This window comes from Hipposideros armiger, unplaced genomic scaffold (assembly GCF_001890085.2).
Source record: "Hipposideros armiger isolate ML-2016 unplaced genomic scaffold, ASM189008v1 scaffold_366, whole genome shotgun sequence".
Taxonomy (NCBI): domain Eukaryota; kingdom Metazoa; phylum Chordata; class Mammalia; order Chiroptera; family Hipposideridae; genus Hipposideros; species Hipposideros armiger.
Window position 1 is genome coordinate 1,329,729 of NW_017731716.1, and position 17,205 is coordinate 1,346,933.

The window sequence follows — 17,205 nt, forward strand, 5'->3', positions numbered from 1 at the left end:
TTCTGGGAATGTGGAATTTTGTAGGCAGAGGGTGCCTACATGACCAGACCACCCCTCCCCCAACAACAACAACAACAAAAAGTCTTGGGCACTGAGTCTCTAACGGGCTTCCTTGGGCAGAAACATCACACATGTTGTTACATTTGCATTGATGGAAGAATGCACTCTGCATGACCCCTCATGGGAGGAAAGGGGCATAAGGAAGCCAGCCCACGGGTTTCTCCAGACTCCACCAGTGTCTTCCCCCCTATAATCCAGTGCTGTGTGTTTACCTCACTGTGATAAATCTTAGCTTGGAGTACAACTATATGCTGATTCAGTGAGCCTCCTAGTGAATATCTGAACACAGAGCTGGCCTTGAGGACTCCTCTAACACTACTGTGTCCTGGTTTTCCTTTTCTCATACTCCTTTGCTGGTTTCTCCTTCTCTGTCTCACCTATAGCCTCAAGGTTTTACTGTCTTCTCTTCTTTATACTGTTTTTTCTAGGTGATCTTATTTAGTCCCTTAACATTAAATATAATATCGTCTATAGGCTGACAACTTCCAAATTTATATCTCCAGCCTAGTTCCTACCACTAACTCTAGAAATTGATATCCAAAAGCCTACTTGATTCTTCACTTAGGATCTTGTAGGCAAACTTAATATGGATGGTATGGAACTCAGTGATTGCTTTTTCCCAAACCTGGTCCTACCCTGATTTCCCATCTCAATGATACACTCGATTACCAAAGGCAGTAATTTGGGGGTCATCTGTGAATTCTTCCCTTTCTCTCATGTGACATTCTATCACCAAATCTTGTTAGTTCTACCTCTAAGATATTTCTTAAATCTGACCACTTCTCACTATCTCTTCCTTATACAAACCAATTATCATCTCTCACTAGACTGCTGAAATAGCTTCCTAATTAGTCTCCCTACTTCCATTCTTACCCCTGTACAATCTAGTCTCCATTCAGAGTCAGAGAGATCCTTTGAAAGTTTAAATCAAATGATGTCATTTTCCTGATTAAAAACTTGTCTATTAGTTTGCATGTAGAGTAAATCTAAATTCTTGGTCCACCTATTGGGTTAGAAGAAAGAGTAGGTGCTCTTGCATTCTGAAAAAGCTTGTCTTGATCAAAAAGCTGAGAGAAGGTCAGAGTACCTGGAACAGAATGAGGGGGGAAATCAAGATATAAAATGAAATATTAAGAGAGGAAGAGGGTCCTTTCTTGCAGGGCCTTGTTTTATGAGTATTTATTACACAAATCTGTGCTTGTATATGAAAGCAAAAGTCATAATAACACAAAAATATTCTCTAATGAACTGATCATTTATAAAATGAGACCTTATTCAAACACTTTATTTTTTATGCTCAGCTTTTTACTGGGGAACAGTGTGTTTTACCAGGACCCATCAGCTCCAAGTCGAGTAGTTGTTTCAATCTAGTTTTGGAGGATGCAACTCAGTGGCCCATGTGGGGATCGAACTGGCAACCTTGGTGTTATGAGCACTGCGCTCTAACCAACTGAGCTAACTGGCTGCCCCTCAAATATTTTTCCATAAGAAACACTAGTACCTTATCTTATTCAGTTGTCCCTCAGTTGACATCCTCATTGGCTTGAACTTTGGGATTCATCTAAAAATATCAATCAAATGCAAATCAAATTAATCAAAAAAGAATTTAACTGACAATTATGCAACAAGTATAAGATTTCATGAAATTGATAAATGATATTAGAGAACTCTTGAATTCACACATATTACTGTTGGCAAGTGAGGCTCTGCAGTGATACCAGTTAACAATAGACAGAGACAATAGAAAAGAAATGTGCTTCAAAAAGGAATAATTTGAAATATCAAGCAATTAAGAGAAGAAAATTGATGAGGTTCTAGATAATTTTGCAAAAATGACTGCCCATTAAGAGGATTAACAACAACAACAAAAAAAATTAAAGGCTGGAAGAAAATTTGCAAATCACATATATGGTACAGGATTTAACCCCAGCATATATAAAGAACTCTTAATACTCAATAATAACATATGATCTCACTTATATGTAGAATCTAAAGGGAAAAAAAATGAATGAAACAAAACAGAAACAGACTCATAGAAACAGAGAACAAACTGATCGTTACCAGATAGGAGGGAGGCTGGGGGGCTGTGTGAAAAAGGTGAAAAGATTAAGAAGTACAAATTGGTAGTTACAAAAGTCACAGGGATGTAAAGTATAGCATAGAGAATATAGTAATAACATTGTAATAACTATGTATAATGACAGGTTGTTACTAGTCAGGGCAATCACTTTTTAAATTATATAAATGTCTAACCACTATGCTGTACACCTGAAACTATTTTGTATCTATGAGTCTGTTTCTGTTTTGTTTATTTTGTTCTTTAGAGTCCACATATAAACGAGATTATATCGTATTTGTCTTTCTCAGTCTGACTTAGTATTTCAAATAGCATAATACCCTCTAGGTCCACATCCATCCTGTAGCAGCCCCTTAGGCTTTTGAAGTTAGAGATAAGGGCCTACTTCTCACCAAGACCTAGATAATGAGAAATTCCCCAAATCTAGCAAGTGGGTCCAGATGCTGAATAGTCAAAAACAATTACAGATGCCCACTATTGTAAATGCACTGAACAAAGAAAATCAGGTGTATTTTTAGTAGGACCATGTTCTAGCAGAATTAGTTTGGCCTATTATAGCCTACATAAACAGAATCATCCTGAACATGCGCTTTTGTGTCTACTTTTGCTCCAACATTGTTTTTTGAGACACACCTATATTGTTGCACGTATTTGTGCATTTTTCATTCTCATTGCTATGTAGTATTTCATTGTGCAATATATCACAATCTATCTATTCTACTATTGATAGGTATTTGGATGGTTCTCCTGTTTGGGACTCATGGACAGTGCTGCTATGAATATTTAAGTAAATATCTTTTGGTGAATATGTGCATACATTTGTGTTCTATCCTATAGACAGTGGCCACTCTATCAGCCTGAATCCTGAAATGAGGACAGTGTGAGCAGGGCCCTGTCTTGACCTCAGAGGGAATGTAGTCAACCTTAAGCCACCGAGATTTTGGGATTATTTATTAACACAGCACAACTCGGCCCAAGTTACTGATACAGCTACCATTCTTGTCTTGTTTCTGATTTCAATGGGTTGGCTTCCAACGTTTCACTGTTATGTATAGAGATTGATAGAAATTTTATCAGGGTTTAAAGATGTTCCTTTTTGTTTTCTAATTTCATAAAAATTTTTATCATGAACAAGTGAATTGCATTGAAAGCTTATTCTGCATTTATTCTGCAACAGTTGTCAAGATGTTGGTTTTTCTGCATTAATGTGTTGAATTTTATTGGTAGATTTTCTAATACTGGATTTAATTTGCTAGTTTTGTTTGTTTGTTTTGGTAAGCGTTTTTCCATATATTAAAATGGGATTGGTCTACAATATCCTCACTCAGTTTTAGCGTCAAGTTTAAATTAGCTCTAGTTCCTAACTGCCAACTACCAAGGCATTTTTTTAGCCTTCATCATTTACCTCTAAAGCACTTCACTGTTCACTACTGGTTGCCCCTTCAATGTACTGGTAATTTTTGTTATAACAATGACGATGACATCCAGAGTTATCTTTCTAAACCACAAGGCTCCTGATGTCATGCCCTTGCCTCAGTGCTTACAGGATGAACCCCAAACCCCTTAGGAAGGCATATATGACTATCTGTAAACTGGTATCAGCTTACCTTCTTGTCTCTTCTCTTGCCATTATCCATACTTTCTGTGCTCTCACCACACTCCACTCATTGCTCCCTGGCCTAACTGGGTCCACTGAAAACTCCTGGACTTTTTACATACCGAGGCCTCTGCCTGGGGTATACATATGCACTTGACTTCAAGACCCTCTTGTCACCCCTTCAGCTTTCCCCAAGTACTTGGTTACTGCCCACAGCACTGTATTTATAAATCTGAAATAGTTTATAGGATAAAATTTGAAATTCTTAACCCTATTTACAAAGCACTACATGATCTAACTCTGCTTACTTACCTTCTAAGTCTTATCTGCCACTCTCACCCTCCCTAAGAACATTGGTCTTTTCTGAGTTTCTCAGACAAGCCAAGTTCTTCCCCCACCTCAAACCTCCACTCCTACTGTTTTCCTAGCTGGAGCATTTCTAATTATCCTTCTGCACACATCATTCATCAAATGCTACTTCCTCAAAAAAACTCTTTCTAGGCCTCCCAGGTTAGGCCAGGTCCCCCTGTGTTACACAATCAGAGCACTCTTTATCCTGTTAGGAGATTTAATGAAATTATAATTAAATACCTGTAGAGTGAGTTGTTAATGTCTGCCTGCTCCACTAGACAGTGAGCTCCATAATATCAGGAACTACACAGAAATGGATCTTTTAGAAAAATATTTTGTTAAATTTTAAGTTGTTTGTACTTCTAGTATATAAATCTCTTTTTATCTTAAACCGGTTTACATTTTATTTACACACACACATACAAAGCTTTGTGTGAATGTTTTGTTGTATGGAAATTGTATAAATTAAGAGGAAAAAAAGCCAGGTTCCATGTATGTATTAAAGCAGTACTGGAACAGGAACAATAGGAGCCTTACAGTAAGATGATGACTCGACAAAACTAGTTTAGGAGAAGCAAAAGGTTAGAGCTGAGAGCAACCATAAAAACAGAAGCCCCCATCCTCCAAAAGTGGCTGAACTATTGGATGAGGTATTGATTTTTTCAGTCTGTAGAAGAGAGTTTGAATTACAGTAAGCCCTCACTTAATGTGCCTTTAAGCGAACCAATGTATAAGATAATCAATTTTACCTTAGGCTACTTGATGTAAACAAGAATTAAGTTCCTATGGCATCTCATCAACATTATAACTAAATGACATTGAGGACCTGCTGTACTTTTATCTAGAGATCCTAAGAAGTAGGAAGATTCCAGCTGACATTCAGTTACAATTTTATCCATTTACTTGTCTGTCAATCCACTAGACCAGCGGTTTTCAACCTTTCACAGGGGTTGCCTAAGACCATCAGAAAACACATATTTTTGATGGTCTTAGGAACCGAGACACCGCTCCTCTATCCGTCTCCAGGCCCACATGCAGATACACACACATACCAGTACCTGGCAACCCCTGTGAAAGGGCCGTTCGACCCCCAAAGGGGTCGTGACCCACAGGTTGAGAACCGCTGCACTAGACAGTGAATTCCTTGAGGAGAAGTACTGTATCACTTGGCATTCAGTAGGCAGTCAATACATGTTTATTGAATTAATAAATATATAATTCACTGTGGAGAATTAGGGATTTGATATATTACTTCTCTTATGAGTCTGTAAATTTCGAAAGAGATTCTGATTAGTAGTACAAAGAAACAGATTTCAAAGGGTAGCATTTCAAGCATCAGATAAAGTGTGAGTGAATTGCTAGCTATTCAAATTATTCATGCAGACAATTCTATTCTCTGTCTTTGAGAAAGGCCTATTCTTTTTATACATATAAAAACTGGGGGTAGGTGGAAAGAATGTACATCCTCTTTGTGCATTGGTTATTATCTCTCCACCAACTCTACTGTTAATTTCTCCAACTACCATTAAAAACTACAATACATCTCTTTACTATATTTGATTATGAGGGAAGCTGTGACTTCCTACATTATTCACAGCTTGTCAAAAAAGAAACAAAGAGTTTCAGTGGTGCTGAAAAGCACTTTTTTGCATTAAAATATCAAATAGGTGTTTTAAAAGTAATAAAATAATATTTTTTAAATCATTAAATAAATATACCTTGGTGATAGGCATCACCAATGGCCACCTATGTGATATGAAGATGCTAAAAAAAAACCCAAAAACAACAACAAAACTCTTAATAGACTACAACTACTCCCTTTTGATCCCAATGATGTCTAATATTTTAGACTTAGAAGTTCATTACTTAAGGGTCTTCCAGTTCTAGTGGCATGGCAGCCTGAGCAAATGTTGATACACTCTTATACAGGAATGCTGCATTAAACATAACAACAAACTATAATCATAGATGAGCTCACGCACAGAAAAGAAAAATCTCCAAATGCCAGAAACAAAGAGAAAGGAAAGCCAGAGTGATAAGTGTGTGAGTAACTCTACATCAACTTTGGGGCAGAGCTATTGGATCTGAAAACAGCAAACAAGTTGGGTTTTAATATCTACTCAGGTACAGAATTTGAAGCCTCTGACCTAAGAGAGTTGGAAGTGAAATACTGCATGAAAACAGAACTTTCCAAGGGTTGAATTTCCAGGCCTGTAACATGCATAGGATAAAAATCCAAATTTACACTCGATGAAAAATGAACATAATTATTGATTGGTACTGGGCCTGTGATACTTCTGTGGATCTGGTGCAAGCAAACAAAAATGTTGCTGTGGGTCACATGAGATTACCACACAGAAAAAAGCTTTCTAAAGATGCTCTCATAATATCAAAAATTATTAAACACCAGTAAATGTTCCACCATGAACAAAAGTCAGCAAAAACATAGCACCCCTTAAGAATTGGAGATAATAGAAAGCATGTCAAAATATGATTGTCTGAAGTAAATAAGTATTTCTAAAATGATTAAAGAAGTCATTGGAACCATAAAGAACAAAACTCAATGATAACTAGTATAGGCATATTTATCAAAGAACTAAATAGCACTTTTAAAATTAAAAAAATATAACCCTGGAATCAGAAGATCAATTTAACAGCAGATCATATACAGATGAATAAAGAAATCTCAGAACTAGAAATAGATCTGGTAAAGTTATCCAGAATGAGGTAGAGAGACAAAGACTTGGAAAATATAAGTAAGAAGTATGAAGATTAGAATTAAAAGGTATAAAACATGTCTAATGGGAAATCTACCAAAAGAGAAGAGAACCAAAAAATCATGAAAAGATAATAGATGAACATTTTGCATCATTGATGAAAGATTTGAATCTTTTGATTCAAGAAATACATATCTCCTGCAAGATTAATAAAAAGAAGCCCACATCTAGTTACACTGCAGTAAAATGGCATAATGCCTAACAGAGAGAAAAACTGTAAAATAATAAAATGAAAATTCATTCCTTTAGCTGTGATTTCCTTCTTGTTAAAAATTGAACTCCATATACTTCAGTTCAAATGAAGTGGACAGGATAGATAAATAGATAAAAAGACTTTTTGGATGAAATATTCAAAACTTCAAAATCATATAGAAACTGGAAAAAAAGTCCTCATTTCTCAGATTCACTATTCTGGTCTTTAATAACTAACAAAATGAGTCTGGATATTTGATCACATTAGAATGACTCATTTTTAAAGATTGTGCTTTTAAATACTTTTAAAGGTTATGCTCTGGCAACAGAGATTCATACACCTGTCAATACAGCCCCAGTCCAAAATGCATCACATATAGAAACAAGAGAAAGCATGAAACTAACAAACAGTCATTTTTGTTCACTGCTAATAAGCGGATTATCAAGTAGCGGGCCAATAAGTATATCAAAGACATAAATATTTGATTGATAATTATCCCTGTCAATTCTTCCAACTTGAGGAGAAATCTCTCTCTTTAGAATATTTTCCATGAAGGGCTACTGTACTTTCTGGGTCTTCCAAGAAGGGTGATTACAGTCAGCTTCCTCCAGGAATCTGATAAGAAGCCAATGTCTCCCTCAGGGTCAGACTAAAAGGATAATGTGCTGTTATCGTTTGGCTGAGTTCTAAGAGATTAAAAAAATAATAAAATTGCTTGGGAGTTGTTCTGAGGAGAAAACTGACCCAGACTTTGAGTTAACTGTCTTCAGGGATGAGCAGACTACATCCACCCAGAGCAACTTAAGGTCTACAAACTTTCTCTCACCTGACAGGGTTTCAATAGTGTTTTCTACTAAACTTCACATAAAATAACAGAAAGACTTCATCTCTTTTCCTCCAACGATTCTTTTGACTTTTCCAGTTCCGATATCCACTCTCAGGAAACTTGACATCACCTGAAACTGCTTCTTCCAAGTTGCAAATCCAACATTCCTGTTCTTCCAGATCACTTGCTCAGGCCAATCCTTTCATATGGTGATCCGGGTCCCTTGATCTGTCTACTCTCTGCTTATAGGTCCTCTTCTGTCTTCACTGACTTTAAGGGGAGCAGGATTTGCCACACTAAAATATGCCTTGTTGGGATATTGATTATTTTAAGGTGGTTATTGTTTAAGAAACAAAAGACTCCAGAAGAACCTTTGACCTTCCCCCTAAATGCCTACCATTTTTTAGATAGAGGGAGGACCTGCTCCAGGAAGGGAGCTATTATTACAAATAACTATAGTTTAATATGAAGTAAGTGTGATAAACAGGGAGGAAACTAGCAAAGCCTTTGATCAAAGTCCTCTTTGTGGCTCATTGTTAAAGATGGGCCAGCAAACATCTGTTTACCAGACATTTGTTTTTGCATCTCCATGTGAACTGCCTTTTTTGTCTTTGAAGCCCCAAACTACAACCCTCCCACTCCCCACACACACAACCCTACCCCTTCTCCTTAGTCCAGAATGATACATAAACCTCCACTGCCCGATTTGTCCTTGGGTCCCACCCATGTTCTTATGGAACTTGATATGTTCATACCTAATAAATTTGGTTATTTTCTCCTGTTAATCTATCTCATATCAATTTGATTATTAGACCAGCCAGAAGAACTTAGAAGGGTAGACAGAAAACTATTCTCCTCCCCTACAATTTCAACCAACTTAGACATTCTTTCAAACATTCTCAACTCAGTTATCTGTATTTAGACAATTCAATGAGATAATGTAGGTAAAGCACTGTCTGAGAGAAGTGCTCAGCAAATGGTAGCTAACACCACTACCATCACCACCACCACCATACAGAACGACCCCTTGCTCCTTTGTCATTCTATCAAACCGAAGGCCAAACGAGTCCGGGGCTCGTGCTGCCTGTGCCACTCAGCCAATAGACCGACACAGGAGTTGAGTCATAGAATAAGCGTTTATTATCAGAGCACTGCAGGTCTGGGAAGGCAGTGGGTTAACACCTCAAAAACTGTCAACATTCTCAGACCAGCTTGGAGTATTTAAGAGAAAATCTGGGCGTTCTTTCAGAGGCTATGTGACAGTTCCAGGGGTCTGCATGGAGCCTTCCCTGTGGCCTCATGACTCTATGGTGGAGTCAGCAACCCAGGAACAATGATGGGATTAGCCTGGTAGACCATTGAGATTGTGATCAATAAGCCTAAGGGTATTAATCATAAGTTTCAGGGTAATTTTCTAAAATAGGGAACTGGGTGGGACAGGGGACATTCTGAACTCAAGCAGCAGGTGGGTGATCTCTTGTTAAGCTATAGGTAGGTTAAGCAAAGGTGAGGCCAGGGACCTGGAGGGGCCTCTACTATGGGGGTGTCAACTGGGCCCTGTTTCAATGCCAGCTTTTATGTATACATTCCTGGGCTGCTAAACATTATTGGGGAAAAAACCCCACTAAATTTTGCAGAGAGATGATAGTAAACTCATGCTTCCAGCCTTAAATGCCAAGCAATTCTACTATTTCTCTAATCAGTTTTCTGAATTTTGAGACTACTCTAAACCTTTTCCAATCTTCTCAAATTTTCTACCCATCCCTTCTTCCCATCATTCTCATTCTCTTGCTTCACAGAAAAACAAAAAACAGTAACCATCAGACAGAATTTCTCCAACTTCCGGCCAACAAATCTACAAACCTTTCTGCATTTGCATCTGTCCCCACTACTTTTTCCCTCTGACAACGGGAGCAGTCAGGTTTACCTCTGCGGGCCAATGACTCCACATTCTCTTCCACTCTCGGTCATCCTCACCCACATACTCGTATCTTCAACCTCGCTCTCCATTGGCTCCTTCTTATCAATATTTAAACATGTTTAAATATATCCCACCTTCAAAAATTCCTCTTTTTATGCCAGCTGCCTCCTAATCGCTCTCCTGTTCTTCCCAGTTTTATGAAAAGGTAGTCCACATTTGCTGCCTTTATTTATTTACTTCCCCGTTTGTCCTTTGTCATTGTAATCTGGTTTCCACTCCCACACTCCACTGAATCTGTTCTTATCTGCTCTATCAGTCACTCCAAGGAGCCCTTCTCAGGTTTCATTTGACCTATCAGCCACCTCTTGTATGGTTGATCACCTACTCCATCTGAAAGTTTTTAGGAGTGCCCACTTTCCTCTGACTGCTTCTTGAGAGTATTCTTTGGTCTCTCTTCTCTTTCTTGGTCCAGCTTCAAACATGGGGTTCCTCAGAGTTTGGTCAAAGGCCCTATTCTTCCCATATTGCTAAGTTAATTAAACAAGGAGGCTGTTAGACGGAGGTGGCAGCTAATGCCTTCCTTGGCAACCTACTTCAGCAAACCAAAACTTAAGCGTAAATACCTCAAGGTTATGAAATCTAACCACTAAGGACAACCAGTCACAAATAGCCAACTAAGCTTGAAGCTACAGCCAATCAGTTTCCTTTCTTTGCTACCACACCTTCTTTATAGTAAAAATCTTTCTCCTGGCTCCAGTCAGTGGAGCACTCAACCACTCCAGGTTTGGCGCTGCCCAATTGGAATAGACTTTTGCTCTAATAAACTCCTCAGAATTTTACTATGCCTCAGTTTATCCTTTAATAATATTCTATATCTCATTTGCTCCAATCCACCTATATGCTAATCCATATCCCTGTCTAGATTGCCCTCTTCATTCATACATTGAAATACTTACCTATCCCTTAGGCATTCTGCCTCTAAAGCTGTTTCTGCTGAGTTCTCTGTCAGCAAAGGTTCCACTATTTACCCAGCTTCCCAAACCAGAAATCTGACATCATCCTGTCTCTTCCCTCTCTTTCATTCTTAATATTCAAGCCCAGGCCATTCTACTTGCTTAAATAGCTTTCAATCATTTCAACTGACATCTAGACCATCATTATGTCACATTTCCCTAAGGGGTCCTCTATTGTCCAACATTGTCTGTTCTAATACATGGATCAGAACCACAAAGCCAGAGTGGTTCTTACATATAATATGTAAATTATATCATGCCACTCCTATGCTTAAAATCTTTCGTAGTTTCTTATTGCTTTTAGGATAAAGCTCCAAAAACTTCCTAACACTTCCTTCTGTCTCAATTTTTTTTTTTTTTAATTGGGGAATTGGGGGAGGGGAACAGACAAGTTGCTGTCCTTCTGTTCTTCAGTCTAGTTGTGGAGGACGTTGCTTCACTGGCCCATGTTCGTATTGTGATCATTGCGTTCTTTCCGGGTGAGGCAGTCGCTCGCCAGCCATTGGACAGCCACTCACGAAGCTACTGACCAGCCCCACAGCAGCCCAGCTCCAGGTGGAGCTGTTGTTCACCACCTTAGCTGTAGAGGGCGCAGCGTCACTGGCCCTCATGTGGGATCCAAACCCTGTCCTGCTGCTCAGAGCTGGGATCCCAAGCCAACTGTTAGCCAACACGCCTCTTGGCTGGCCCTCAATTAATTCTCTAATCCCTTTTCTTGCAAGCCATCTTCAGCCATTCTTAACGTTTTGAAGTTCCTAGAGTCCATGCTTGTAGCCTCTGAGCTGTTCCCTCAGGTGAAATATACATACTTTCTTCTCTCTTCTTTTTCTATCCAACTCAGCACTTAAGCCTTAAATTCAATTTATGTATCACTTCTAGGAAACTACTTGACACCCCTCCAGTTAGCACTCTTTAAGTATTCCCAATGCATCCTGTACTTATCTAGCAATTAAAAGTGTTGTTTTGTAATTGCTTATTCCCTAGTCTACAGCTCTGTTTGACTGTAAACGCCCGGAGGGCAGAAATTTTGGTGCTCTTTAACGTTCCATCTCAAGTGCAAAAAAGGAGTCTGACACACAAAATAGTAGTGCAATTAATATTTGTTGAATGGATAACTATTTCCTTCTTTGGCATGAGGGCAGCCAGGAGAATACCAGAAAGATGAGGGCTTAAAAAGGAGAGTTAAAAAAAAATATATATATATATATATATATATATATATAACAAGTGGGATGGATACAGAGTACCTAGGTTTTTCCATCAACTTGGCGTGGGGAACTAGGCCGACTGCCCTGTCCGAGGCCACGGAGACTAGGGACTCTCGAGAGCCAGACGCCAGGAGCGCGCAACACCAGCCAGGGAAGGACAATAGCTTGGAATTCAGCCTCGTGTTTCCGGTGGGGCAGCCTCGCGTTCGGGCCGAGGGTGGGGACTCCGAGCCCTGCCCACGGCAAGAGAAGCTCTGCCCCTTGGGCTCCCGCCCCGGCCGCCGCCTCCTCCTCCGACGCCGTCGCCCCGCCCCGCCCCGCCCCGGAAGTGACTTTGCCCGTCCGGAACCTCCGGGCCCGGCGGCTGCAGCGTCACCAGGCGAGCCGGTGCGGGGCAGGCGGAGCGGCCGCTGCCACCGCTAACGAATCGGGGACCGCGCGGGGCTAGGAGCGCGCCGGCCAAGGGAGGGGGCCCAGCCGTCGGGGGCCGAGGGCGGCGACGACGCGGAGGAGGCGGAGCCCGGAGAGGGGAGGGGGCCGGGGAGGGTTAGGGTGNTCAGGTTCAGAGCAAAATTGGATAAAAAGAACAATTCCCATATACTCCCTTTCCCCACACATGCACGTATTTGATTTTTCATAGCAGTCAATCTCGGTGGGAGGGGGTGGAGGGGTGTCCCTGGGCTCATGGAGCCGGCCGAGCGGGCGGGCGGCGGGGATCCCCCGGAGCCAGGCGGGTGTCCCGGGCCGGGCCCGCGGGCCTTCGTCCCGCAGAAGGAGATTGTCTACAACAAGCTGCTGCCCTACGCCGAGAGGCTGGACGCGGAGTCCGACCTGCAGCTGGCCCAGATCAAAATCAACCTGGGCCGGGCCGTGCAGCTCCAGGAGCTGTGGCCCGGGGGCCTCTTCTGGACCAGGAAACTCTCCACGTAAGTGTGACCAGGCCTGCAGGATGGGTCTGGGGCAGAGGCTCAGAGGGAGGGCGTCCGGGGGCCCGGGGGACGGCTCTTTGTCCGCCCTTGATGGCCGGACCCTCAACTCTGCCGGTGCTCGAGCCGGTGCAGTGGCCCCAGGGTCGCAACAGAAGCTTGGGAAGCACTGAAGCCTCCTCCCAGCCACTTTCCTACGGGACCTCTTCGGTCCTCCCAGTCCCCTACGTCCTCCCCTGTTGCGTTTCCCCAGGGTTTTGGGTGGTTTGTATTCCGACCTGCGGGGCCCCCAGAGAAAGAGGTGCGGTCCCCCCAGGGGCCCTTCTTGGACCTTTGCTCCTGTGGGAAGGGGAACAGAAAGGATCCGTCCTTGGCGGAGCAACTCTTGGTTTCTCCCGGTTCCTCCAGTTCTTTCTTCCCCTGTGATGCTCTCCGTCTCTATTGTCAATAGCCCTCAATTCGCGTCTAGTAACTTTTTCTGAGTGAGAAGGAGGCCGTAGGGAACTTGGAGGTTCTACTTTTTTGGGCCTGCTCAGTCTTTGTGGATTTAGATGAAAAGATGGGTTTAAAATCAGCCCTCTGCGTACACTTGGGCTGCATACTAAACGGTAATGTTGAGAATGTTGAGTCTTAGGACCGGGAAAAGTGTGTATTGCTCCTGTTTGGAAATGTACAATACTACGCACAAGAGGGAAGAGAGCTGTCAGGTCGTCCCGGGCGTTATTAGTATCAGGCTGTAGTAATTTTTGAGTTGCTGAGATAACTGTAGGTTACCTAAATCAGCTTCAGGAGTTCTATTATTTTATTACTTTTTTTTTTTTTTTGCATAAACTAGCTGTGAACTAGGGGAAATGAGTAAAATAGAGTTGTGGGGTAAGGTTAGAGATTTTATTAGCTAGATGGGCATCTTCCCTGTGTCAGAAGAACTTTTTGAAAAAGAATTTTGCCTGTCTTGTTTGGTTCACTACATAAAATCTGGTAACATTGTATGCTCATGCATAGGGGTATGGATGGATGAATACATAAGAGACAAGTCACTTATCCCGTGTTTACCCAAATCTGCTGAGTGAACTGGGTGATGACTCAGGGTTTTGTAATGTAATAGTCTTCTCTATGTTTCCTCACAGGATGATTCTTATATGCCTATTATTAGGGAGCCTCTGACAAATTTCTTGTCTCCTCTTGGCCGTGGTGGTGGGAATAATTATCCCTTTAATTAAAAAAGCAAAACTAAAACAGTTTATTTACCCTTTTTCAAAGAGTGACCATAAAATGTCAAGGTTAACAGCTCTCCTCTTGGTTAGGGAGTCAAGTTTGTGGTGTTCAGCTCTGCAGGAGACTTGGGGAAAAAAGAAATGCAACAGGGAGAAGAACCACTGGTAGTCAAAACAGAAGAATGTTTTATAAATGATTAAAATTCACATGATTTTTCAAGTGCACCTTCGAGGTGTTTGTATTACCCAGGCATAGTAAAAAGTAAAGTTACTTTGTCAGTGCCAGCAATTCCCTGTTTTAATCACTTGCTTGGATTTGCCAGAGAATAACCATTTGGGAGGACACAAACAGCTCCTTTTAGGTGTGTAATATATAAATAAACCAATTGTGAATGCATGTCTGATTTAGATTAATGAATCTGGAATCTACACACGCATAGTTAAGCATTGTTTTCTGACATTTATTGTTAGTAAGCTTGGCAAATTATCAATTAGGGTTTTATTATTTTTGGCTTATTAAGTGAAAACGTAGATAGTGCTAAAATACAGAGGAGACAGCCCTTGGTGTTTAGTGCAGGATTGCAGTTATATTGCTTAATACTATGAACCTAAAACCATTTTATATCTAAATAAGTAGCAAGAAATGCTGTCAGATAGAATTTTATTTTCGGACAGTGGTTAAGTGCTTCATACTGATTTTTGGGATTGCGCTATGAGACATTTTGAACCTGGTGGGACATGTTTTGATCTTGGGTGTATTTTTTTCCCTAAGTCATGTTAAGGTGACCTGTTTATAGTTGTGCTTGTTTATTATTAAGCCTTGTGTGCGTTGCACAAGTGTACATCTAAGTGATGCCAGAACATGTGATGATAGCTGTGAATTACTTGAGTAGTGATCATATTTTAGTACTTTGTAGAAGAATGGAAAGTAGTAATGAAAATAAAATCTGATTTCTCCCACTAGTTCTGTGACTGTGGAAAGTTACTTTAATCGTGTGTTTTGGTATTCTTGGGAGAGAAATGAAGGGGTTGGACTAAATAATTACTGAGAAACAGCCTGCTCTGGTATTTTATGATTTTATTTTTTATCCTGTAGAGCCTCAAATAAGCCAGTGTGTATTTTTCTACAGGGATTGTGAGCAGTTTGTCAAGTAGCAAGTACATTCCTAAAGAAGACCGGAGTATAAATGCTGTTCAAAAACACTGGGACTGGATCCCCGACCAGAAGTGTACACCCCTAATCTGGGCGTCACAGATCTGGGTGGGGACAGAGTTCTCGTTTGGAAGACACTCAGTCCCCCTTTTTTAGTGTTTTACCTCAGTTTTGTGGCCATCGTAATTCTGTTTCAATCCATTTTGAGACTTGCAGGTCTCTTTAGCATCTCTGTGAAGAAAGTTATTTTTGTGTATTTTAAAAATCAGCCCTATGATATAACACAAATTCTCTTGTACAGACTGTTTAAAGTATTAGAACTTCCTCTTCAAGAGAGATTGTGTAACATAACACATTACAGGGCCATTTTCTAAGAAGCAAGGAAACAAATTAGAGAAGAGAGTAACAAACTAGTGGTCTTTGAAAAACAGCAGTAAGGATAGCTCGGGAACAGTAAGTGAAAGGTAATTGGTAACTGGTATGGCCCATGTGGAGAATGAAGGGAGTTGAAGAAGGGTCGTCTTGAAAATTGCTTTTTCTACCTTGCCCTTCTGCACCTTTCATATGTATGACAGGCATTGAGGTCGAGTTGTAAGCCCTTAGTTTGTCTGTACCTGGCATTGCCACTAATATTGTCTTGGTCTTCCTTCACCTTTCTTAGCTTTAGGAAAGTGGGAGTGTAAATGGCTTCTCAAACTTAAAACTTAGCAGTGGACCTTTTCATAAAAGCAAAATCTTAAACACAAAATTGGATTCCTTAGGTAGACTTAAACGGCACTGATTTTTTTTCTTTGTAACATTTCATTGATACTATAGAACCCCTGAAACCTGCTCAGGGCTCCAAAACATACCGTTTGAAAAAAATCACTGGACTAGTTAGTCCCTAAGGGTCTTTCTAGCTGGTTCTGTGTTCCTTTAAATTGACATGGAGGAGGGGGAAAAGGAGGGACAGCAAGTGAATGGGCTACTATTTCCTACAAGCTTACTCCATTCATGATCATTTCTTTTGTCTTTCTTTTTTAAAAAAAAACAGAAATTGGATTTTAGTAAAGTATGTGGGCTTGGTGTATTATGAAACAAATTTAGATCCCTTGTTTGTTACAAAGTTAGATTCTGTGCTGTTTTGTAATGAAATGACTATTATACTGAGGAATCACTTCATTTGTTACTGAAACTAGTTCCTTTGTTTGATTATTATGAAGAACAGTATGTAGCCTTTCTGGATAGAAATTGGATTATCCCAGTTGAAACCACATAGTGTATTTAATTTGATTATATAACCACTGGAAACTTAAGTTTAGCTAAGATATGAATTATCACATACACTCACCTCCTCTTGTGGAAAGTAATAATGTGAACACAGGAGCACTCAAATTCATAACATCTCTGTTTGGGGGAAGAAAGAAAATGCTAACCACTGAATCTCAGTTGCCCAGTGACATGATGTACTTAATATAGGGTATCTATTGTTTGAATATTGAAATTGTGAAGTACACAATAAATACAAACACTTTTTATTTGTCAAAGAATCTCGAAATCTTGACAAATTACTACATTCATCAGGGAAAACCAGTTAGAGAAAGTAGTAGAAAAGGTTTATCTTTGTTATTAAGTAACCACACTCAAATGAGAACCAAAGTTTCTTTGTTGAAGAGAAAGTTGACTTTCCATAGAACAACAAAATAACTGAATTAAGTGATGTGGGGACATGAATTTTTCTGACAAAGTTGTGTAAATAGCACAGTAAACTACCCTTCAAATTCAATTTTTAAACATTAACAGAATTTATTTTTTAGAGCAGTGTCAGGTTCAGAGCAAAATTGGATAAAAAGAACAATTCCCATATACTCCCTTTCCCCACACATGCACGTATTTGATTTTTCATAGCA

At 40.2% G+C, this 17,205-nt stretch overlaps 1 protein-coding gene across 1 annotated transcript in view; it reads left to right on the forward strand.

Moving 5' to 3' along the window:
• The first annotated feature begins 12,707 nt into the window (after positions 1-12,707).
• The window catches only part of PSME4 (proteasome activator subunit 4), a 91,462-nt gene continuing 86,964 nt past the window's right edge, over positions 12,708-17,205 (forward strand). The window contains exon 1 of the mRNA XM_019662108.1: positions 12,708-12,949. Coding sequence (XP_019517653.1) covers positions 12,708-12,949 — 242 coding nt within the window. The remainder of the gene's footprint in view (positions 12,950-17,205) is intronic.